The sequence below is a fragment of the Strongylocentrotus purpuratus genome, unplaced genomic scaffold (genome assembly GCF_000002235.5).
Source record: "Strongylocentrotus purpuratus isolate Spur 01 unplaced genomic scaffold, Spur_5.0 spur5_scaffold_3, whole genome shotgun sequence".
In the NCBI taxonomy this organism is placed as follows: Eukaryota; Metazoa; Echinodermata; class Echinoidea; order Camarodonta; family Strongylocentrotidae; genus Strongylocentrotus; species Strongylocentrotus purpuratus.
In genome coordinates, this window is record NW_022145609.1 from 20488912 (window position 1) to 20515553 (window position 26642).

The 26642-nt window shown below is 36.9% G+C and overlaps 1 protein-coding gene across 4 annotated transcripts in view; it reads left to right on the forward strand.

The window, feature by feature from the left end:
* LOC763527 (disabled homolog 1) overlaps positions 1 to 26642 on the forward strand; it is a 64821-nt gene that overhangs the window by 18353 nt on the left and 19826 nt on the right. For 3 of the 4 annotated variants that reach the window (XM_030996034.1, XM_030996036.1, XM_030996037.1), the window contains exons 2-7: positions 763 to 856; positions 5962 to 6092; positions 7426 to 7515; positions 8511 to 8642; positions 9348 to 9503; positions 13850 to 14008. In XM_030996034.1, coding sequence (XP_030851894.1) covers positions 835 to 856; positions 5962 to 6092; positions 7426 to 7515; positions 8511 to 8642; positions 9348 to 9503; positions 13850 to 14008 — 690 coding nt within the window. In that variant the 5' untranslated portion in view covers positions 763 to 834. Of the gene's footprint in view, positions 1 to 762; positions 857 to 5961; positions 6093 to 7425; positions 7516 to 8510; positions 8643 to 9347; positions 9504 to 13849; positions 14009 to 19283; positions 21599 to 26642 lie in introns of those variants that run through there. The other variant, XM_030996035.1, reaches the window with a different exon arrangement.

The following is a 26642-nucleotide window of genomic DNA, read 5'->3' on the forward strand; positions in this document are numbered from 1 at the left end:
AAAAGAGAGTAAATTTTGAAAATATTTTCAAATTTAATAACGAGCACCAGAAATTAAATTGAAACCAAACAGTGAGTAACTGTTGATGAGCTTGTATGTGAATAGATAGAGATGTTAATTGTAGGCAATTATCCATACAGGATGTACTTAATTCCATACTAATACCAGGAGGGAAGTAGGCATTTTAATTAGATTGATCAATTAAATTTAAAGTCTCAATTAATGTTTTCAAGAGAAGCTATAGACGAGCGTGGTGTGTAATTACCATTAGTGAGTGACTTGGGGAAACTTCAACAACAATAATGTGTACAGAGGCACTGTTCTGTTTTGATGCAGTTTAAATAGGGTTGAAAAAACAACAGATCTTTTTGATGCATTTTTGATTTTCTGATCTGTGGCCTAGATCTGATTTTTTTTTAATTTCTGAAAATGTTCGTATTTAAGGTCATTTGTCAATTATACAGAGTCAATTTCAGGCTTCATTTGAGCTGAGTACATGTGTATGTCAATGAGAAAGTAAACTCTACTCCCAGTTGAATAGTGTCAAAATAAAGATCCAAGAGTCACCATACATGTAGACAATCCTTGAAAAAATGTAATTTCCTTTGTTCATGACTTTACAAAGATGAGGAATAATGTCATGTTGGGCAAGTGAAATTGATGTTAGGCAAATGCTTTTAAACTTCAGCTGTGTGTAGGAAAATGACAATTATAACAATTATAATGATAACAATTGTGGTATTTTCTTCTTTTTTTTTGCAGAGATCAGGAGGAGGGATCATTACATGTACATGTTTGTAGCTGCATTGGGTTATTGAGGAACAACACAACAACATGATGAAGAAGACAAAATTAGGTAAGACAAAACTTTATAATCCGTTCATGAAAATTCACCAACATACAGTCAGCAACTAAATTATTTATACCCTTACCAATTTTTTATTTTTGGTAACCTTTAAGTATTCAAGGAAGCTTAACAGGTAAAGACCAGTTCTGGAAACGCCCCCCTCTCAAAAAATGAAATGGAAGCTCTTATTACCAATCATGTGAAAGAATATGTTTTGACTAATACATGATGACAACAAAATTGCCTGGAAACCCCCTACTAATTATATGTGGTAAATTAGTTTATCTATTGGGACGTGATAGATAAACACACGTGTCGCGCACATGTTCGTAGTCCCATATACATCTTTCTGTGTACAGTGCTTGTAACTTTACCAAGACTGGGCCAAATTTCTTATCATTTTGATGATTCCAGAACCTTGCAGTACACACCTATACTTCTATGCTAGATGATCAACCTTTTCTGATCGATTCCACAACGTTTCTTTCACGATGCGATCGCATGACCATAACTTGTCTTTATCTTTAACCTTAAATAAAAGGTATGATATCTTGGACCTTCAAATTCGAGAAGGAATAGTAGAAAATCATTGCACCTGTTAAATTGATGTTGAGCATTCATGATTTCCTTGTAAAACGTATGTTGTAGTTGTACAACTTTATGATTTCCATCAAAAGAATGATCTAATTTAGGATGTACTCGCCGATGATTCAGGAAGCTGGCGTGTCTGTAGGAAGATCCTTAAAGCTACCTCAGAAGTGCTCTTTTACAGAGGTTTGATTATAATACAATTTCCTGGTGGTGTACGAGTTGGAAACGTTTTATTCTGTAAATCTAAATGTCAAAACATTTAACATTTCTTTGAAACACTTTCTTTGTTATGTGAAGAGTGAAACATTTAGCTTTTTTTTTGCATCGGGGATATATACATGGTATAAAACCTGAAAACTTCACTTATTTACTACATGTATGTGTTATTGTGTTTGCATTTTTTGAAAATGTAATTCTGGGCTAAATGCTACCAGGCTAAATAAAACCCCAAAAATGGCAAATGTTTACATCTTGAAAACTTTCATGTCACAAAGTTTTTTGTTTGCCAAATAAAGTGATTATGTACCCATCAACCTCCGAACATTTAGAACAGGAGACTTACTGTAAATGCTATTCTGAACCCCTTAAAAAGTTAGTAGAGTAGTGGGTTGAGAGAGGGGGAGGGGAGGGAGATACAGAAGGAAAGAGAAAGATAGAAGAGAGAGCACGATAGAGGAAGAACACATCATATCGTCGCTGTTTTCACGAAGTGACGGTAGTGAACAAAAATTGCATTCACTTTGCGTTACGATTTTCCTCACTACCGTCACTTCGTGAAAACAAGGACGATATGTTTGCCAATTGAAGTGATTATGTATACTTCAACCTCCAAACATTCAGAACAGGAGACTAGAATGTTATGCTGAACCACTTAAAAAGTTAGTATGAAGTATTGGGTTGAGAGAGAGAGAGGGAAGGGGGGGGGGGGAGTAAAGAGGGAAACAGAAAGATAGAAGAGAGAGAGCAAGATAGAGGAAGAAGCATATGTAAAGTCATTATGTACTCATCAACCTCTGAACATTTAGAAAAGGGGACTAAAATGTTATTCTGAACCCCTTTAAAAAATAGTTTGGAGTAGTGGGTTGAGAGAGAGAGAGAGAGAGAGAGAGAGAGAGAGAGAGAGGGAGGGGGAGGGGGAGGGGGTGGGAGATAGAGAGGGAAAGAGAAAGATAGTACAGAGAGGGAGAGAAACATAGAACAGAGAGGGAAATGGAAAGATAGAATAGAGAGGGAAAGAGAGAGAGAGAGAGAGAGAGAGAGAGAGAGAGCATGATAGAGAAAGAAAGCATCAGAGAAAATGAGAGACAGATTAGAGTAGCAAAGCAAACTAAAGGAAACAGAAAGATGGAAGAGAGAAGAGAGGGAGAACAGATCAGAGAGAAAGGAGAAGAGGAGGGGGAGGGAGGGAGGGGGTTGCTTATAAATAGCCCTACAGTACATGTATGTTTTATAATCATATATGATACAGGTGCACATTTAAGCATACAGTAAATATTACCCTGGTTGTGTACAGGAGAAAAGCCTTTTAGATCGGGGTATTTTCCAAGTCCCTGACCTCCCAGGAATTTTTCTAAATTTTGAGAGAGGTCAAGTCAAAGGTCAGACAACAGCTTCAGTTTTTATTAGCAATCTGGGAAATGGGGAAATTCTGATCATCTGATGATGAGTGTTGTTTTCACACCAAACAGCTTGAAACAAAGAGTTCCTAATTTGTTTTGTCGTTCAAGAATGATTTTGTTTATTAAGAAATAATGATTAGGAGGGAAATTCTGATGATAATTGTGGTTTTTACACCAAGCAGCTTGAAACAAGAATTTGTATTTTGTAATCTATTGTTTGTAGCTTCATGGTTGAGAGGTACTATTCACTATTTTGACAAGGTTTTGAGGGTCCATAATTTGTTTATCATTTTGGCTTTGAATGTGACAAAAAATGTTTGTCAATATCTAAGATTAATGACCAACATTTAGAGGGAAAAATAAATGTTCACTATCAGCACGAAAAGTGAGGACCATTTCTGTTCGAGAGTGTTTTTTTGCACCCAAGCATTTTTTTTGTTTTTTTGTTGGTCAATGAGATGACTACTTGTCGGTATGAGGACTTTTTGTAATTACTAATTTACTATTATTTGAAAATGAACTCATTTGACATAATGAACGACAAATGCACGACAAGAAACCAAGATGCCGTTGGTCCATTTTCAGAAGATTCTGGAAGATGCTTTTTGTGTAAACGCTCCATAGATAGAGGGTGGAACATTATTCCTGACTTTTTTTTTCTCTCTCTCTCTCCCTCTCTCTCTCTGCCTTTCTCTTCTTGGCAGGCCATCAACATGTTTACAAACTGTAGTGTTCACTGCCAAGATTTACTGCATCTTCAAAATAAACCTTGCATTGTTCAGAGAATTTGACTCATTTACTGTGAGACATTTCACAAGCAGAAACCTAATGGGTCATGCAGTTCCTTACGGGCTTAAACCCTACTACTAAAAAGAAAATTATTTTTGTTTAATTTCATGATTTAAAGGGACTATGTCCCATTTGCAGGCCAACAAAATGAAAAAGTAAAATTCCAACTGCATTTGAAAGATAATACTAATTTAGAACTTCCCTAAAAAAGGTGGGGCTTGAAAATGTCTTCAAGTGGGAAAATAACGACTGTTAGTTGTCAAATTGACTTTAGGGCTATAGAGCCCAAAAGTAATAGTCTTGATTTTCAGACAATTGTACCGAATGGTCATACATTTTATGCTGCGCAAAGGTTCAATCAGTTTAATCTTGGCCATCACAAGAAGTGGGTTATTGATGTAGACAAATACTCATGTACCCTTGACAACTCTTTTCATGTACAGGGTGTATGTTATTACCAAAGAAGAAAAAAAGCCAGTCAGTCACTCAATAGTGTCTGACAGTGAAGTCTAGCAAGTAAACGATTTTCCTTGCATAATTTGAATATGAGGACACTGCTAACATTTAAATTTCACAGATAGGACATACATGACATAATTATTCATAATTCCTGCAAAGTTTTACAGTATTTGAGGTTGGCTGCAAAAGGGACATAGTACCTTTAAAGGGGAAGTCCACACTGATAGTAATCACAAAGTTGGTTTTAATAGAAGTAGAAATATGAGAGGAATGGGTCCGTGAAAGTTTGAGCAAAATATCGATTAAAAATAAGAAAGTTACGCGTATGAACTTTAAGTTGAAGTTGCAATTACGGTAATCAGACACAAATTGGCAATTTTTTGCTCTGTGCAAAAAAAATAATCAGAAATTCGTATTTCTCCTAAAGAAAATGTGAAATCATACATGTACAGTACCCTAAACATAAGTTTTGCAAACTTTTCTGTCATCAATAACTCTGAAAATGTTGCAACGTAACTCGATGAGGGCAAGTCCTGTTGAAAATACTTTTCCAATAGTACATTACCAAAATCATTAAAGTTTGTATTATATCTGGGATTCAACTAGAGCTCTACATAGGGCCTCCATTTAGCATCCTATCCAAGGGACAAGGTGTTATCCACAGTAACATACATGTAGCCTGCATCTTTAAAACAGAGGATCAAGGGGCACATTAACACAGGTTATGGACTGAGCCAGCTCGCCTCCTCTGATACTGTATGCATCAAGTTCCCTGGGAAATAGTTCCAATATTTTCCAAGGTAGCATATTGTCTAAGCATCATGATCATCCAAGCTTCATTACATGCCTGGTCATCCTCTGTAATGTGTCTAACCTGTTATGTTAATTGAGATCTATTCAACAGTCTTGGTCTGGTAAATGTGTTCTCTATATCCTTCCTGTAATACAAGAGGGGCCTCAACTCAATCATCATCAATGTTAATTAGAAGAGCATGCATGTACATTACTACATTTATCTGTAGCCTTGCTTTCAGCCTGTGAAGGTCCATTGAAAAAAAATGCACAGGGGCTCAAGGCGAAATAGCCCCCGAAATGCCCAAAAGAGCCCCCGAAAATCAGAAAAGAGCCCCCGAAAATTTGCAAAGAGTTCAATGCAAAACAAATTTTAGAATGTTATTTTCATGCGGGCAAGGTTGAAAAGTAGCCCCAGAAAATAAATATTAACTTTTTCCCTGTAAGGGTTGTTTTTTTAAGTCCTTTGTCTTCAACATCCACCTTTTGAGTGCACACCGAATGATGATGCTGTGTCTGCGTCTTTACATATATATTCTGACAGAAATATGGTGTTTTGTAGATATTAATGCTGTATCATTATGCTGTATCATTATTTTCGTCGTCATCATCATCAGGAAGCCAAGGATAAGAAATAAAAATACATGAACAAAAAAAATGCATCAACAATTTTCATATCAAGAATATTCTCTTCCCCCCCCCCCCTTTCTTAAAATGTTCTTGGACTTGTGCTTTAGACCACTTTTCCAGATATTTTCATGAGATCTGTAGAATCCAATTAAAATATGCCCATTCAATATTGATATTGTTGATATCAACTCTTTGATAATCTTGAAATGTTTTCCCTCTTTGTTCATTTTTCAGATTTTGGTGAGTCTCGGGAGGACCGGTTTATGCTGCCAGGGATAGACTTCAAAGCCAAGATGATTGGAATAGAACCGGTAGGGGAGGCTAGGGGTGACAAGATGTGCATGGATGCCATCATCAAATTAAAGGTAAGCATCATCTCATCTGAATATATTATAATAATAATAATAATAAAGATAGATTTATTGAACGCATAATAAACCAAAGTTTCTCTAAGCGCTTTACAAAGTAAAAAACAAGCAAGTACAAGTATATTTAAATAGTTACAAATTAAGAACGAAATATAAAAGCCTTAAACTAAAGACATGTAGCTAAGAGAATTCATTGCGAACAAAGTTAATACAGATAGTAAATACTTATGACGAATCAATTAGAGTAACATATTTAGTTATAATACATAGATTAAATGTAATGTCAAAATTACAAACGAAATAGGTAAGTTCTAAGAAGGGTTTTGAAGCAAAAGTGGGGGGGGGGGGGGGGGATATGACACAAAGTTTGTTCACCTTGGTAAGCTCATTAAGCTCCTCGATGAAACATGTATTCATGTACACGCTCAATATGACAATTTTTAGAAGATAAATTATCGAAAAGATTGATTTTTTTTGGTTTTGAGGTGAATACTGTCTGTTGAAAGTCAGGAGGGCTTGACATCTTACCCTGAACTAACGTGAAGAAGAAGGAGATTCAGTTCTTTAATATCTTACGAAGATCAGTGTACTTATGTTAAGCTGTCCATGTAACTGTGCATATGATGTAACTTGTGCGTTTGCTGATTACATGAAAATCTGCTATTTGGGCAATATTTTGTTCCTCTCTCATATCATAACTAAGTACCTATATATCATGTACATCAGTATAGAGTAGAGGCTATTTGTTACCCATATTCAAACAATGTATTGTTGGGTTTTTCAATGAATGCATGTGATTTCAAAATGAGAAAATCATTCCATGAAGCACAGATTAATTGTGTATTTGTTGAATAGAGAATGGATGCAGTCCATGTGATTTAATTCCATGTACATACATAAAGTCAATGGACTATTGATATCAGAACCTGATAAAAACCCGATTGAACTCGGTTTCCCGTTTTTTGTGTGATTTTTCCCAATTTTTTCCCAAAATTTTTTTAAACCAATTTTTTTTTCTTCCTTATTTCATCCCGATTTTCCCAATTTCCCTCTTATTCTCTCTATTCTTCCCTATTTGGCCCTATTTTTTCCCCAATTTTCTTACTCGAAATGGGGGAATGTTGTTAGATGCCATTTTTTCCCCGCGAATCCTCTTTTTGTTTTTTTACTCAAGTGGGGCGTGGTTGAGGGGAAAACAAAAACCTATATTTTTTTTTTTAGTGCTCACTATCACCCCTGTGATATTCATCATTGTATATCTAGTGCTATACATGTAATTTAATGCTTGATTTAAAAGAAATCTTGTTCTTTTCCTTTTCTCTCCATCTAGTACCTTGTCAAAACTTCAGGTGAACACAAAGCACGAATCATGGTCAATGTCTCAATCGAAGGTATCAGAATTCTGGATGAGAAAACAAGGGTAAGAGAGTGTTAGCTGTTTTTGTTCTACAATTGATGACTTTCATTGTATTGCTTGAAAATTAATGCCTCAGCTATTAATGTGATGGACTATAAAATGAACACATACTATCATTTTTAAAAACTATTGATGAACTCTACCTTTTCCTTAAAACATTCCCATTAGTTTTATTTGATATTTGAATGTAATTAAATATAATTATGAGTAATCTGACTCATAAAATATAGAGCTGTTAATGAAAGCAATTAAGTAATTTTTTGACAGATATGTCATGCTCTAATTCTCTCCTTTAAACAAATTTTACAAAGAATTTCTGATGATATAATATCTCCAGTAGAACTATTGAAAGCCACATGAAAGGCACAGCAGGAGAAATGAAAGGAAATATCTAAAAACAAAGATCAAAGTTGTTTTTCGTGTAATTACACACTGTCTTGTGTTTTTCATATTCTATGGCCCAATGGATATGGGGTTGGAACACCTTTTGTGATAATCCAGAAATGAAAAACTATGTCTCCTTTTAACCATAACACCCTTTGCTCAAATTTTATTTAGCTTAAAAAGCATAGCCAACTATGTTTAGTAGAACTCTAGCTTCATGGTAAATTGATATTTTAGACCCAAAGTTTATGGAATTTTATACAAATGTGATGTCCATGTAATGCTGGTTAAAAAAAATAATTTAAGCAGATATTTTAAAGAGAAACAACTGATACAAGATGATTCTGGCAGGGCACTACTATATATATATTCATTGCATATAAATATTCAACAGATGATTTCATCTTTACATGTATGTATAATAGAAGATCTCGTACCAATGTTACATGGACATCGTCATATTTTGTGCCCTAACCCCATGGAATGACCGATAAGTCACCAAACTGTGGATCACAAGGTACAGGGTTCAATTCCCTGCCACGGCACTAACGTCCTTTAGCAAGACATGAATCTACATTTGCCCCAACCTCATGGAATGACCCTTATCTTTCCAGGAAGTGCTACACCAACATGAGGTCCACAAAATATCCTTCATCTCTAGAGACTCCACAGATCCCAGGGCGTTCGGCTACGTCTACGGCGAGCAAGGCAATCACAAATTCTACGGAATCAAAACAGAAAAACAGGTATAGTCCCATCATTGTTGAGTTACTGTACAATGTATTCATCATCATCAACAAGAAGATTGGAATCCTTCTTTCTTGTCATGTTTAGAAATGTTTGGAAAGGTGGGACCTGTCTTATACAATGTTGTGATAGATTTTCACTGATTTTAATTGATTTTATTTTATCGTATTAAAGTCATCCAGTCAACCATGTTCTATCTCTTATGTACACTCCTGACGACGGATAGTCAACCTGTTTGAAACGTCAAGCCCCTTCTCCCACCCATCCTCTCCAACTGGCGCTATAGTTCTCCTTAGAACTATAAGCTCAAGAAAGATTACCAACAGTCCTTTTCAGGACTACATACACACTCAAGAAAGAAAGATTACAGACAGTCCTTTTCAGGACTCCCCAATCCTCCCCCCCCCCCTGTCTCACATGCTGCAACCGTAAGCCAACTGTGTAGAGTTATGAGTGTATCAATCTCGGGGTAAAATGTCATTTATTTGGATCAATTGAAAATCTTTAGGATGTAGGACCCAAGCCTAGACTGCATTTCTGTAAGATGAAATTTATCAAGCCAATCATTTGTTTGAAATTCCTCATTTGAAAAAGGCAAAAATTTCCCTCAAAAAAATTTATACACATGTAGACCATAAGTCCATTGGATATTGACCTTTGATTTTTCACCTTTGACCTTTGACTTTTCACCCTTAACCCTATAGGCTGATGCGCTAGTGCTGACCCTGAAAGATCTCTTTGAAGTGGTACTGGAGCTGAAGAAGCAGCAGATTGCACAACAGAAGAAGGCCGATCAAGTCACATCATCGTCACCAACGCCAGAAGATGACTCCGAGCCTAAACAGATCGCCTCATTCAAGGTTTGAATTCATCTTTAAAACTATCATATATTTGTCTATACATATTAAAGATAAAGTTGAGTTCTGGTCATGCATTGCAAAAGAAACGGTGTGGAATCAATCAGAAAAAGGTTGATCATCTAGCACATATAAGTATTGGTGTGTACTGCAAGGTGCTGGAATCATCAAAAGGATACGAAATCTGGCCCAGTCTATGTTAAGTTACAAGCACTGTACACAGAAAGATGTCTATGGGACTACACGAGCATGTGGCTCAAAATCCGTCCCGATTATTGTGCTGTTTGTACATGCCATATTTAGGATATTAAGGCATTTGAAGAGCCATGCTTTTCAGGGAACATTTATTATCTGATGTTCATCCACACTTGCATTATACAATGATAACGCTCACAACTTATTTTTGACCTCTTCCCAGAACTCAACCTTCTTTTTAAAGCAGGGATGTTTAATTGTGGATTTAAAAGTGTAACAAAGATAGGTTACATTCAAATTAATTTGTTACAGTCGTAAACCCAGCAACTTTTGTGACATGAAACACTAGCTAATCGTTGAGGACAAACCTTTTCGCAGGATGGAACTTTTTGAAATTTGGATCACTCACAAATTTTGTAAAAGTGTCTTGTATGCACAATATTCTGATCAGATTTAGCTTGGAACTGTTCATAATATTTTATATTAAACGATGTTTTAGAATTCATGCACAATTCAACAATGGGAGAACACAAAGATGTGATAATACTATATAACTGCCTGAATATTTTATGGCTCAAGATAACTTAAAATAAAACCCTTTGAAAATTAAGTCATCTTGATTGAGATAAGAATCAAGTCCTTATACTTAGCACCTGGATTACTTTTGATCTTATTCAATGGATGAGAAAACTTTACCCAGCAGTTCAGGAGCTTTACAATTCAAAACTTTAAAACTTTATTGCTCTCCATAGCTCTTTTTTTTATGCGTGTGTGTAATTAGGTTTTTACAGACATTTATTAATCAGATAATGTATATATGCATTGTACATTTAGTTGCGTGATATATGAATTTTGTTGTCTTTAGGGTTAGTTGCGTTTTTACCCCCCTAATTTTCTTTCACTCGATCACCTGTAACCGTTCGTTGTAATTAATGGACTTTGATAACTTAAGCCTAGCAGCAGGCTGCATGACCCTAAACACGACCACAGCCCGTTGCACAACAAGAAGTGATTAATTAGAAACCTCACAGAAGGCCTGTCCTCTTCATCTCGAGATTGCCAAATAGCCCGCGATTTCTGATTTGGGAAATAATCCCAAAGTTACAAATCGCATCTTCATCAATCAGCTCAAGACTTGACCTCAAAACTCGAAATAACTGTATATGTGGCATTCATGCAATGCCTGCAAGTTCATGCCCCAAGTACAAATTTTATGGGAGCATTCGCTTGATGGAAGAAAGGAACTGCTGTTCAGGGATTAGATAATATATGTGTGTAGGTAAAGCTGAGAAGGCCAAAGTAAACAAAAAGATTGTAAACAAGGAGGTACTTGTAAGTCGTAGTTGGGTCCGATAAGGGGTGGTTATCTTTGGACTTTGGCTTTGGGTTTGGAAAGCTTGCCGATTTTTCGAGAGATTAAAATCAGGTTGTTGTGATTTCAGCAAGTGATATCGAGCATTCCTGGAGTTTTAAGAACTTCATGTTACAGTACTTATACAGTGAAGCACCATTAGGTAGAAGCAAAGCAGAAAATAAAGGGTACAAAATATTCATTAAGGAAATTCCATTTATTTGTCTATAGTTAAAGATAAACTTGAGTTCTGGTAAATATAGAAAGTGAATTCTCACAGAATCCAATGAAAGGTACACTGAATGTTTAAGACGTCAAATAAATGACATGCTGAACAATATTGGTACAAAATGTATACCAGTAGTTGCTTAGTAATGGGCATAGAAAGATAAGGAAATCCGAATAAGTATCAGCCCAACACCATGTGCTTAACGCAGGTCACTATGTGCAAATTGGAGTTGTGGTTATTTTCGAAGATGATGCCAAGTAAATTTTTCTGCGTTTGTCTTTATTTCACAGGTTTAAACAACCAATCTACTACAGGATAAATAATCCAGAATAAATCATCCAGAATAAATCTTAGCAAACAGAGCTCAAGATTAGCTTAAATTTTCAAAGGGCTATGCAGCCTATCACAAAGATCTGTAGAAATGATTTCAAGCATTTTTCTTCAGGCTTTGTACTTTAATAAGGAAAAGAGCTACTCATTAATAAAAAGAAGCAATTATTATGCATGACCACTTCTAATTATAAAGGTTACTCTCCGATAGTTTTGCAAAATGCAAGGGTGCAACGTAGTGATGTGAATTCCCTATGTAGTAGACAGAGGGTCCAGGATTGTTCCAGTTCAACTACTAAATCTTGTCTGGATGCATTACACTTAGTATGTAGACAACATGCATTTGTTCCAGCTCACTTATGCGGTGGTCACATCCCGCCGTACTTGCAAGTGCGTGCTGTCTACGTGCAAAAACGTGGGCGAAATTTGGGTATCCGTACGTGATGAGTACCGCCTCCGTACGGATTTGGGAGCACGCAGACACACCGTAGCACTTTTAGTGCATGAGGAACTTTCGCTGCGTTCGGGCTGCGTTCGGGCTACTGATTCACCCCAGTGCGTGTGACGTGCGTGCCCGGTACTGCCAACGAGCGCACAACGCACTGACTCCGTGCGTCTTTTAAAGGCGCACGTGATAAGTGCGTGGTCCGTGCTTACTCGCCACTTCCCCAGTTCAGCTATCCAATGAGCACGCATAACTCACGTGGACCGTACCGAGTAAGCACTTACAACGCACGTTGTTCGCACTGACTTATGCAGTATATAGTCTCTTCGGTGGAATGGGCGGCATCTTGAGGCAGCAACAGCTGGGACTTCTGGAGAACATCGGAATGTCGTCCTATATAAACACCGAGTTCATCGCACGTTCACGCACTTACAACATGCGAGTGAGTAAGGACACCGTACGTGAGCAGCACTTGTAAGTACGGCCTCCGTACGATAACGTGGCAACCGCACGGAGACCGTACGTTGTAAGCACGTTGTAAGCACGTACAACGCACTTACCACGTGCGCAACGTACGATGCACGCAACCGTTCACGGCCAGGCGTGGCGTGCGGGCCACGTACTTACACAGTGCGTGTGACGCGCGTTGCCGGTACTCCCTCCCTGCCTCTGCCACTCCCTCCCTACGTTTTCAGAAAAACGTGGCGGCCGTGGCCTCCCCAAAAACCGTACGGACTAAAAACACGCACGGTGGGATGTGACCAACGCTTTAGTGGTTACAGGATCAGTAGCATGATTGTGTAAACAACAATGGTGTGTTGATGTGTTAATGTGTAACAGTGAACAGTTATATATGAATGGGAAAGATGGGAGCAGGGTTAATTCCTTTCAGCTACTTAATCTGGTCTTGTTCTTAATCAGCCTTTCAATTTAATGTAATAGTATGAATGAGGCAACAATAGCATGTACAGGAAAAGTAGTCCCTGTGTAGAAGACAGAGGGTCTGGGAGTCTAGTCTGGATGTTTTACATGCATGTCAACAAATGTTATGCTTTTGTGTTGATGTGTTAATGTGTAACAGTGAACAGTTATATGAATGGGAAAGATAGGAGCAGGGTTAATTCCATTCAGCTACCTTATCCTATAGTCTTGGTCTTAATTAGCCTTTCAATTTAATATAATGGAGTATGAATTGGACAACAATAGCATGTACAGAAACTGTCATGGAAGTTGTATACGTACATGCAACAGGAAGTTTGTAGTAAACAGAGGGCATCATGATAACTGAATAAAATAGTATGAATTTGACAGTAATAGCATGTACTGTACAGGAACAGTAGTGGAAGTTGTATGCAACAGGAAGCTTGTAGTAAACAGAGGGCACTGAATTAGATAATTGAAGATAATAGTATGACTTTGACAACAATAACATGTACAGGAACTGTAGTGGAAGTCGTATGCAACAGGAAGTTTTTTATAAGATAATTACTCTTCAAATGAACTCTCCTGATGCACTCTGATAAAAAACACAAAGTTTTACCGAGGCATTCTGATAAGAGATGTCAGTATGATCTATGGTAGCATTTTGATTGTATGTAAATTAAGCAAACTTTAAAAAATAATATCTAAATATATTTTAGGAATATGTTGTGAGCATATTAAAGTGGAGTTATGAGCAATTCATTTTCCTAAGAAATCCGTCATTGTAAATTATATTCTCTCTTCAAAATATGCAACAGTGGAATATTTTTTCCCCAGAAACATTACCTCCATGTTGACCTCTGATCTTTGACCCTTAGAATCCTCCCCCAGCAGAAGGGGGTGAGACGGATGACCCTATGTACGCCCAGGTCAACAAGCCCAAGCTGACGGACCTGGCAGCCAACCTCAACAACGAGGCAGCGTTCCCGTCTTCCGGACTTCTAGATCTCGAACAAGAAGTCAAGAATATTCAAATGGTAAGAGAACGCAAGGAAACTTGGATGCAATTTCCTCATTTATATATTTATTCAAACCCAATGTATTGAATTTCATTTTTATTTTAAAAACTTTCATTTTGATGTAGATACATGTCATATTATATGTAGACACATATAATAAGCTCTATTAAATAGACATGAATCTACATTTGGTAATAGATCACATGAGAAAATATGTTTGGATTTTCGTTACCGTCTGAAGGTAAGGCTCGATGCTAACAGGTGCTCAGGAGACGTGGACTTAAAAAAACAACATCATAGACAGTCAGAAAGCATACAAATGAATGACACTAAGTTCATGCATTTTCATTCATGTGTCAGCTGTTCCATAGTTGAACAGCTCCATCTACAGTTCAGATGTCATTTGAAACAACCTGCTGCGTGGACTAAACTGAGTATGAGATGGAGGATATAGGGGAAGAGTTGAGGGGTGGGGGGGGGGGGTCTTACAGGCATGGTTTATTGGTTTGTGTATACTCTCAATAGTTTGGCAATACATGCCTATATGTATGTGTATCAGCAGATGTGCAGATTTAGGCTACTGAGGTTAAATATATGTCTCTTCTAGTAACAATTCTTTCTTTGCACCTATCTGTTTATTGATCTTTCTTTTCATATCTTCTTCATTATTCACTTTAAATTAAATGAATTTTATGGGATTCATCTTTCTATGGGGCTTTTCAATTCAATTCAACTCAATTTTGGTTTTATTGTAAAAACAAAAGAACATAGCAAAATTCTGAAGACTAATATTGTCATATTAGCAGTAAAATACAAAAAAACATGAAATAAGGTTATAAAATATACATTGATATATAGTAGCTCAATAATAACTACAAAAAAGAAAGTGACTTCATGAATGCAATTCAACATCATTTTAGCTAGGGTTAACTTAAGTACAGAGGACAGACCCTAGTACTACTGAAGGATGAATACCTAAATGCATACAGACATTTAATGTGCATCAAGAAACTGTTACTATATCTATCCCTGAATCTTGGCAGATAACTCCAACCTTTTCAGAGAAAGCAGCAAGGTGAGGGGGTAAAAGGGGGAAGTTTGTATGAGACTACTGTGAAGGAGAAAAGGAAAATGGAGAATAACAGGAAATTCTACCGTATGCTTGCAAAAATTTGGCAGGATGTTCTTTAATCTTAGGTGTAAGATTTAAGTTTGGTTTTGAAGTTCTCATTTTCTTTCGTAGAATTTTAGGTCTAAAGAGAGGGGGGGGGGGGGGGGCGGGTCATGCGCATACTAGGTAAACAGGAAGGTTACATTTGAGTTTTTAGACATCTCGCATGAGGGCTTTGTTAATCCTATTGCAAGAATATTGGATAGACAAACTTAATATGTATGTCTGCTAATGGGATATCGTATCATACAAACATCTGAATTAATGATATGAATAAAGTACACGTAATAGGAAAGGAAAACCATGAGTACATTGTAGTAGGTACATGTGTGCAGTTGTATGATTGATTAAGTGGAAGATTAGAAGGAGGAAATAACTTTTTTTTTAAAATAGAGAACAAGAGTGAAACAGACGTATAGAAAACCCAAAAGAAAACAAACTATAAATAGAGGAACTGAAAGGAAAAGTAAGACAGAGAAATATGGAAAAAAAGTGCACTGTCCAGTACATGTAGTATAAAGAAAGAGTTTGAAATAGATAAGAAATAAAAGAACAAGAGGAAGAAGGGGAAAAAAAGAGAATGGGGAGTAGACATAGAGAAAAGAGGAGGTGACAGAGAGGGAGAAGAGGAGGGGCAAAGAGAGAGAGAGAGAGGGACAAAGAGAGAGAGAGAGAGAGAGGGGTAGAGAGGGAGAGAAAGATAGAAGGGGAGAGAAAGAAAAAGACAAAGAGACCACACACAACCCCATCATCACCCCCTCACACTCAGAAAAAGAAAGAGAGTCAGAGAGAGTGAGAGCTCCTAACGAACGAACGAACGAACGAGATTGCAATAGATGAGCGAGGATAGGGAATGTGCAATGAGACGGAAATTGGTCATCCTACCTCAGCGCTTCCCGGGGGACGGGCTGGGGTTGAGAACATTGATGTCTTGCCAAGCCACCCAGCTTAGAGGTGACTTCCCTCATTCTAACACTATCGTCATCATCACCCATTAAAGGTATTCCCTTTTAAGACAAGGTAGTGAAGATGTTTAATTCCTGAAAAGGAGACTTGAATCTAGACAGTTAGCAACAATCTGTAACCAAAACTTGTAGTTGGAACACAAACACTTTAAGATTTTGGAGTTTAATAGTAAGCATGTAATTTCTGAGTTCATTGTTAGCATGAAATTTCTGAGTTCATTGTACCAGGAAGCATAACATTTCAGAGTTCATCGTAAGTCTGAAATGTCAGTGTTAATCGTGAGCATGAATTTATCAGTGAATTAGTTCTTACGCAAAGTGTTTGCCATAAGTGTAAATATCATACTATTTGAATGAATATCTCTTGAAATGAAGGAAGACACACTGATAAGGAAACATGTCAGACCTAATTGTGATAACAGATACAGATACTCTTCCATGCTATATAAGAGTATAGTACAGTAGTTCCCTGAATAGAACAGTAATCTCAATATCTTTGCTTTCTATACGATACATTTTATGAAATTTTAATTGAATATTGTTATTGAGGCTACCATATCAGGAGTGCTCAGGTCTTTCTTCTTTTCTCAGGACTGAGATTTATATGATTCTTACATGTGTTAATAAATTAGATGTACCTTAGTCCAAATACTGAGGCAAAAGAAGTTTATGTGGCAAACAGCTTCTGTGAAAGAAATCATTTATTCACATTATGTCATGTTTTCAAGAACAGTGAAAATAGAGTAGGCTGAATGGAATTATCCTCATAAATTTTCAGCGTGATCATTGACATTGAAATTCTAAATGAACGATTACACTTATATTGTCATGAATTCATTTGATTTCATAACACTTTCCTTTATTTAATGATCCCATTGTCCTAAAAGTGATACAGATGTGATCCATTTCCAATCTAATTAACTTTTTTTCTAAAATGTACAATGCAAAGCACATTGTCATAAATAGCTTTGTTTTTCATTCTTTAAAAGAATAACATATTTTTTGCAGTTAGTTCTTCTATTGTTTTAAAAGATTAATTGTTACATATCAACGCATTTTGAAAGATTAATTTGCACATACATGTAGTACAAAAGGGAAAACAATCATAGACATTTAGACAATATGTTATCATTTGAATGATTCCATGACAATAAGAATGAGTAAGTTCCGAGTAATTCCTATCTTCTAGTCTTGCCAATTTGCTGAGCAAGTGACTCTCTCCTGCGTTGCCAATTTGTTCCCATCGGACATTAGAGGTGTTATACAGGAAAGTGTCACGGTGCCTCTTACAGATTACATCAATTAGAGCCAAGCAGGCTCCATGAATTCAATTGTCACCTACCTGAGTAACCATCTCCTCTCAATAGAGGTAGTTGAGATTTATGACAAAATGAATGATGGAAAGCCTTGTTGAGTGACCAAAGTTTCTTGCTATTGTATGAAGGCATTCAGTTTTAGCCGTGAATTTCATAACGTATATCCTGAAAATGCTTCTATTATATGCCCTTTCTTTCAAAGAAAAACTGAAATGAAATCAAGATTTTTATCTCATATTTAGTTCTAAGTTTGAGTATTAAAAGCTGTGGTACATTTCATTATTACAGGATATTATTAACAGCTTATGGAACTACATGTAGTACTGGTATGTCAGATTCATTTTGTTCAAGCAGATACAGTGCTCTGATCAACCCCTCGCCCCTCCCCCCCCCCCCCCAACCATCACAGGGGGGCAACATGAATTGTATTAAAATTGCACAGTGGAGGTCATCTTAAAGATTGTTAGAGAAATGAATTGCCTTCAGGAACCGGTTGACTACTGTATTAAGCCTCTGGGAATGAGAAGTGACAATGAGAAAGGAGAATGACAATTTAGAAGTCAACAGGGTTATAGGAAATTACTGGTTCATTAAAAATCATTCTTTTTCTGAAATGTCAGTTGCTGGTTTAGACTTTATTTTTAATTTCTTCTTGAATTGGCCAGATGGTGGTTTGCTATCCCATAAGAAAGGTATTGGTCAGAAAGACTTGAAAAGTTCTTTAATAAATGTAGATTGAAAGTGTGATCTCGTAGATGCCTTAAACTGAGTTTCACTTAAAGCCCATCTGTACTAGTTTACAGGAGGGATTAGACTACCCTGCAAGGTCACTGACAGGTGGTTATCTCATCAAATCAGCTCTCAGTTAACATAAGAAAAAGAGGATCATGGGGGACCAATGGTCATCGATTAGGCATTGCTTGCTATATAGTAGCTATAATAAGTAGTGCAGTGGGGATTTAAGGAAATGTACTGGAATTTTGGATTCTTGGCAGCATCAGGTTGTGGGGTTCCCCGTTAACTGCTGTTGTCAGTCTATTGTATTCTGAGTCTATCCTTGGCCTGTCCAGGTTCTTCAAAGTACTTGGGGCCCCTTCAAGAACACCATAGCCATGATTGTGCAGGTGGCAGCGGAAGTGCCTGGACCAATCGTGACTAAAAGTTAAGACAGAAGATCACGTGAACGATGTCACCTGTTGTAATAAAGTTTGTCCTAATTAGTACATGTACATGGCTGTCAATGCTTTAGGAATCCTCCCAATATTGCCTCCGACTGGATCATTGTTACGATAAAGTAGACCAAAAGAGAGTTTATCCAGTGACAGATTTGAGTCGAGGCACCACCTGCCCATCCCAGCCCCCCCCCCACCTTTGATATTGCGTAACTGGAGTCCACAAAAGAAAAAGAAAGGTACCCATTTTAGGGTTATGACCCAAAAGGCACCTGAAAATTTGACCTTTTTATGCAAAATCATTCTTTTCTTTATTTGCCTAAACTTTTTTTTTTTAGAATTACGCCCCTCCCATTTACATAATTCTGTAACTACATGTACCCAGCACCCCTGTATTAATTTATTTAAAAAATAGATTTGAAAGAGTTCGTGCCACTCAATGGAAGTAATTCTGAGAAATATTAATATAAGACAAAGCTGCAAAAATAATATGCAAGCGATGAAGTAACACTTATTGTATACAGTGTAATCTTTTGTGTTAAAAATATATTTGCCTTTTATTTGATTTTTAACGAAATTTGAGAATTTTGAGAATTAAAAAAAAAAATTGTTTGAAAGGTTTTTTTTTCTTCAATAGCCAGCTCCAAATGCTCAAATCCTTAAATGTATCAAAATACAATGGCAATGGTGAAGGAAAAAAACTCCCCTTATCTTCCCAACTTGTTTGAGGATGCAGGCCACTGTACTGCCTTGTTGAATCATCATCCTTTCATCAGCTTTGAGGCTTGGATACAACATGAGTAACCAAACCAAGCACAGGATGTCATGGCATTGCCCCTTCCTCATGTCAGGAACAGTGGGGAAGAGTTAGAATCAACGATCGGGGAAAGTAGTTCCTGACCCCTGATTTGCGCTCCTCTAATGTGTGGGTGCGTGTGTGTGTGTGTGTGTGTGTGGCTGTTGAGGTATGGGCTGAGCATTCATTGTTGAGCTAAACCTGTGTACTGTACGAGGAAAGTTAGAGCGGTTAGGAACAGTTAGAATCAATGATCGGCAGATTAGTTCCCAACTCTCATTTTGCGCTCCCGTTGTGTGTGGGTGCGTGTGGGTGTCTACCGTGCCATTGCATTCATTGTTCTGTTTCCATCTGCGTGCAAGGAAATTGAGATCGCTCGGAGAGCCCCATATTTGGAGTCGCACGTGTGTGCCTTGAGTGAATTCAGGAAGAGGAGGAAACAGTATTTTCACTTTCAGGATGATATCGGTCTTGTGTTAATCGCTTTTTACTTTTAGTTTTGCCTGTCTCCAATCTGATTGATAATCAGATCTTTCTGATGGATTGATGTGAAGGAAATATATATATATTGTGAAGTTATTGAGACTGGTGCTAATTATGGAGTCGTAAATCAGACCTTAAACAGGAGATGCCAATTTTGCACTTAATGAAGTTGGTTTCCAGGATTGATGTATCGAATGGATATTGATATGACATTGAGTTGAAAAACAGTTTGTATTTATAAATGACTTTGGTTTCAGTTCCATTATGTGCACACATGTGACATTTTTTATTACTCAAAGACAATGTGACATTGTCCCCACAGGACCTAAGAAAGAAATCCATCATGCAATAGTTTGGGGTCTGCAGGAGGTTTAATGACAGAAACAATGGACATTTCAGGATTCTAGGATGCTACCTTCTTTGTGATGTCTTTGAAACAAAGAAGACATCAAGTATTGTCTTTCGAGAAGTGCACATCTACGGACTTACATGGAGTAACAACACACCTTCCAAGGTACCACGATACTCTCCTGAAGCATTATAAGTCTTTAAATTAAAACAAAGGAAGGCATCTTGCGACAAGTGCCACTCTGTGGACAGTTTAATCTACTCTGGATGTGGAATGATCTATGACGGATGATAGATCAGCCAAATCGTTAAAAGCTCTTCGATCTCTACCCATCGCTGATGTTTTGATGACGAGGAACAGCTGTCGCTGTCGCTGTTCGAGTGAAAGCTTGCTCAATTGCGGGGCTATTCTCATATTAATGAGTCACTCTGTTGATGAGGGTCACAACTTGGGTGTCGTAATCAATGCAAAGATGATGCTCGCACCATGTGAAAACTTGCTGATGTTCTACTGATAGATACTTTGGTGACTATTCGTTGCGTCATTGCGCTACTGATTTTGTCGCTTATTGATCGTAGCGATCTTCCAGTAGTTTTTCAATCACATCCTGTATTTGTGACCTCACGATATAATAGGAAGACATTGACGTTTCCGGAATGCGAACAACAGCTGTCGTAGAATTTCAAATATTGGATAATTACAACAATGTGGTGCATGTGGATGATTTTATTGCTGTTGTTCTGATGTGGACCTTTAAGCCTTTGCTTTTGGAATAAAGGAGGAAGGATGCGCAATTGACATTGGAGACAAAGGAGCGAGGAATACTATTTCCTTGGTCTTTCGGGAAATACATTCATAGTGTTGGATTCCAGTGGTAACCTTTTTGATTTTGAGAAAATTTTGCAGTGATTTGTTCCTTATTCACTGTATACTTTTTACAGTATCCTGGCTTTATCATTTGCATATGGGACCAGAAAAGTAGGAAATGTATATTCCATGACATCACTTTAGAACCATTGTTTATTATTAGACGGGAATGAGGAGAGACTTGTGAAAGTTGTGACAATGACGACCAGACTGCAAAGAAACTACCTGCCCCGCTCTCAGTCCATGAAGACGCGACGTCCTCCCCCGGTCCTGGAGGCCGTGGCCAGAAGCGAGAGCCGCGGGTGTCTGAAGGCGGACAGGTGCGGCGGGCATAGAATGCGGTTCCGCCCCCGCATGGTGAGGGAGCCCAAGCTATCCCAGGACAAGTTGATTGAGTTGTGGAACTGGGGCAGGCTCAGGGAGGGGTTCTCCAGCAACATGTGGGCGTGGGTTGAACACCTTTTGAGGGTGCACCACCTACACTGTAAGGTAAAGTTAAAGGAAATGCAGGATTTGGGGCCTGGCTGGGAAAAAAAATGTTAACAATTTTGGGGGTTATTTTTCAAGCTTACTTGCAGGAAAAGAACACTATTTAATTTGTTTTGCATTGAACTCTATGCAAATTTTCGGGGCTCTTTTATGACTTTTGAGGGCTAATTTGCCCTGAGCCCCCGTGTATTTTTGTTAATGGGGCCTGGAGGCTTCATTTCTTTTACAACACGCCTGCCTCCATTGGCTCATTTAGATCAGTATAAGTAGGTCTATTGACAATCATGATCATACACTCTATATTTTGAAGGTGGCCCTTTCTAATCAGATGTTAGTCTACACACATTGTTGTGTCCATGTTAAAACAAGTTTGATCAAAGATCATGCACAGAAATGACTGGAATTACATTTATGTTTAAGAACAATGAATATGATCATTGTTTTTAACTTTGGATGCAGAAGAAAAAAAATCATACCTTTTCTTGAAATATATTATTTCATAGAACCTGGACAGATAGACATTCATGCTTAAAAATAATGATTATGGTCATTGATTTAAACTTTAGATGTACATGTAGAAGAATTTTTTAATTTTTTTTATTGAATTATATTATTGCATAAAAACCGGACAGGGAATCCCCCCCCCCCAAAAAAAAAAAAAATTAAAAACAAACCTTGATAGAAAGTTTAGAAACCAATTCTGGAATTAGAAATTTAGAATTGTTCTGCATCAGTATGAGGGCAAAGAGTATCGTGGTATTTGTCAACTATAATAGAAATCTGATAATCACTTTTTTTTTTTTTAAATGTTAACTTTAGAATGTTTCCCATGGGCTATTATTAAAGAATAAACAACCTTTTATATAATCCCAGATAGGTAATTAACAATTTAAAAAGCATATTTTAAAAAGAAATATTTATTTGTCTGCAAGAGGGTTTTTGTAATCAAATGATACACATGCCTCTCTGTGACCCACCTAAAATGAATAAATAAATAGATAGGTATATTATGTACGGATTGTACGCCCTTATTAGGTACATTATGTAGGCCTCAATTAATCTCTAGTGCAGCCATCAATCGCCAGACTGGCCTGTATTGGGGGATCACCTCAAAGCCTCATGACCTAAACATTATAATCCACAAAAATTCAGGGATCATGGATCTAGTTTTTTGAGGTTCCCACCCTTTTTTTTAATAGTCAGTCCTAAAAAAAAAATTTCCCTCAAAGAATTCTTTGATAGGGGAGAGTAAAGTTATCACACCTTGCAGGTGTACCCTCGTAAGCTCTCTGTTGGATCCCATCGAGATTGTAAGGGGATATACGACTGCACCAGTTCCTGAGCGTTGCCATGGTGATTTACCTATAACCTGTACCTGTAGAACACCGAGACTTCCCTCGAATGCCTACACAAGCAGATTAGAGCAGATTGGCAAATTTTCTTTCAAGAAATACCCAAGGATGTCCCTGTCTTGAGAAGGCCTCAGACATTAATCTTTAAGTGTTCTTGTATATCGTCTACGGAGAGCTGGATATGCGTTTAGGCTTTCTAACATTATAGGAGGCAACACCCCTTCTGGGTTTAGCTGAAAAAGCAGCAATTTGCTGAAAAATTGACAAGCTGTCTCTTTGGTCTGTTTTTTAATAACTTTTTACTACTACTACTAATAATAATACTCAGGTTTTATATAGCACTTATTACAATCACTAAGCACTTCCAAACTCGGAGATTATTACCCTGACTTTAGCTGTGCTGCCATTACTGCGCTCTAGCATTTCAAAGAATTAATTTCTGCCAGGTACCCATAATACATCACCTGGGTTGAGTGTGGCAAATGTAGATCGATGTCTTGCCAAAGGACAGGTGATTAAATAAATAATACTACTCAATTCAATTAAATTCAACACAAATGTATTTCCTTCACAAAAAGAGAATGAACATATGATGAAATATATATATTACAATGTTATGTAGGAAGGAGATAAATTCCCTAAAAAGCATGAGGCTTGTGGTGGGATCGCCATAACAAAACAGACATATGATACAAACTATGTAATACACTGATAATCATAATCCACATAATATACCAAAAGATTATATACTTGTGTTTGCAGGCCAACTTGAATTAATGTCAAAACTATTATCCCTCATTTAGCCCAATCAAGTATAATTTTTTTTTATTTTTTTTAATTTTTTTTTTTATTGTTGCTTTATTTCAAGCTAGTAATAAGCATTTGGAACATATATGTTATGCATATATTGTACATGTACATGCACCCTGAGCTTGACGTGACATGGTCAGAACTACTGATACATTTTCAGAGACCTTTTCATATCCTACGTGTTGTATTTCAAGTTGCAATACATGTAGACATTTTAACTGACACTACGCCAAATATTTGGATTGATATATTTATAGAATTCCATTTTGATTGTAAGCCAAGGAACTTGACTGCAGCTCATTGTTACTAAATTACAAGATAGTTTCACATTGAAATGTAATTTCCTGGTCTTGTCTTTTTTTTTCTTTTTTTTTATGGGGGACATTTTTATTTCATGAACTGTTCAAAATCTGGTTCTTAAGTGAGCCACTCCACCCCCCCCCAAACAGATATTGTAGAATAGTGACAAAATGGTTTGAAAGAAAACAAACTCTTGTGAAGTTATGCACCCTACACAATTTCAACTCAGAAACAAAATAATGTGTAATGTATGTGTTGTGCATGTATTAGAAAAACATTGCTATCAATTTATTATTAATCCCTTGACTACTCCATTTTCTCATTCCTATTGGCTTATTACATGAACCAGTAGGTTACCATAGGCAATGGGTTAAGAGCAGCTCTAACATTTAGACATTCAATGATGAAAATTTGTTCTGTTTCATCTACGGTAAAGAATATGAAAATGGGAATTAACTTAAACTAAGGCTGTGCACAAGAGTGTAATGAGGTACCCAAGTACACTTCCAGGCTTACAAGCGAATACTCAAATATTCGGACGCCATGTTTTTTTAATATTTTTTGTTGATTTTTTGTGAATATTTAGATTTTTTTCTTTTTTTTCTTTTTTTGCCACCACCATACCACTGGAGCAGTATCCCAGTATCGCCGAAAACGCATGCAATTTTACTTCGAGTTGCAGTTGAAGGTGCCGATTTAATAATAATAATAACAGTAAACAATGCTGTTTTAAAAACCAAAGATGGCAGAATAATCCATTGTCCTCCGAGTCCGAACATAAATCCGGACATTTGGTCCCAGTTTCTGGGTGGTGAGTTTGACAGTGCTTGAGTTGGGAAACATTTTTACCGATGGTACCATGCCAGCGGCCACCGCTCTCCCTGGCACGGGTAAGCATGGGCCTGGACAGTTTTTTTTTTTTTTTTTTTTTTTTTCCGGCCAAATATTCGGGTACGAGAAGTTGTACCCGAGTAGTTGTCAACCGTTTGGGTACTCGAGCATTCGACTACCCGTCGCAGCCTTAACTTAAACAGTTTGAAAAGATTTTTGTCACTAATTTGATTAAGGCTAGTTAACACACTGACTGTAGTAAAATGGAAAGAAAACAAAATTATGAAAGGAAAAAAAAATTTGTTTTTTTAAAGACACCATGGTTGAAGACAGTTGCTCAAATCTCCCTGGTAAACAAGGATACAGAGTGATTGGATAATTGGATGTTGTATCATGTTATGGGCAGACGTGGTGACATACACAGTTCAGGGCGCTAGCAGACACTGGAGCGAACCTTGGCAGTGGCCTGAAATATGATACACCAGTCTTTAGTTTAATTACAGAAAGATAAATCTTTGCCAGAAAACCTGAGCCTTTAATCACAATAACTAGGAATTAAAGGACAGTGGAATAATTTTAGTTTCCTGTCTGAGGCTTCTGTATTCATTTTTGGCATTTTTGGTTGATATTTTTATTTTGCCAAATTCCATGCATGTTAGAAGAAGGCAAAACTGTACCTAAATTGAACATTTTGAAATACCGTAATTAACGGTGTAGAAACCGTACCGTACCGAAAAAAATTCAAAGTCGGGGGTGCAGTTTATACACGAGGGCGGTTTATACAACGTAATTACGGTATGCTTCTTATTGACCTGTTTTTTAGATCTCTGTTTGTTATCTTTGCATTATTTCCTACTCTATCTAAAAAAAATGAAAAGATTTCAAAAAAACAAATCATTTGTTGGTGTAAGTTTGATGGATATCGATCAAATCAATTTTTTTTTTTACTTGAATCCACAAAAATAGGTAATTGGGTGTTGTTTTATTGCTGTTGATATTTTGGTTAGTTCAAACTTTTTAGAGTGTACTTATTGTGACCTACATGTAGGGATTAAATGCTCTTGCAATTAAAATGATTACTGGCTTTAATCTACGAAGGCCTTAGAAATAATTGGAATACACATTCTTTTGTGGATTAGCAATGTACCGCATTACATGTTACTTCATGGTCAGCATTAATAGGCAATTTTTGTAATATAATCAAATTTAATGTACAAATCTTTGTTTAGTGCCTCGTTACAAATAATTCTATTCACCTGTTTCCAATAATTGTATTTCAATAGCCAGAATAGCTTACATTTTGTGTTGTTATGTAGGACAAACCCTGATGTTGGTCCTACCTAGCAACAATTAATGTTTGTGGTTGAAAATGGTCTATTGGCGGACAAAGCTGATTAGAGGGATCTGGTATAATTTGGGTTGGCAAATTTAATTTTCTAAAAGGTTGTTGCTTTAATACACTGTTTTTAAAGTGAAATGCACAATTAAAATTAAAATCATAACTTTATTCATTTGATGAAATCAGTGTCCATATTTTTGCAGTTGGGAAGTTTGTCCTGCACCAAAGGAATATTTTAAGGTGAATGTTTTTGAATTATTTGTGCAAGTCACCCAAAAAGGAACCCTGTTTAGTAGGAGTGCATCTTTAATAGTTTTAAAAAGTTTGTGGTTAGAAATATGATCCATGTCGTGTGTCCTTGAACAAGTGCTGAACAACAAATCATGGTGATTTTCATGTTGTTTGCCAAAAT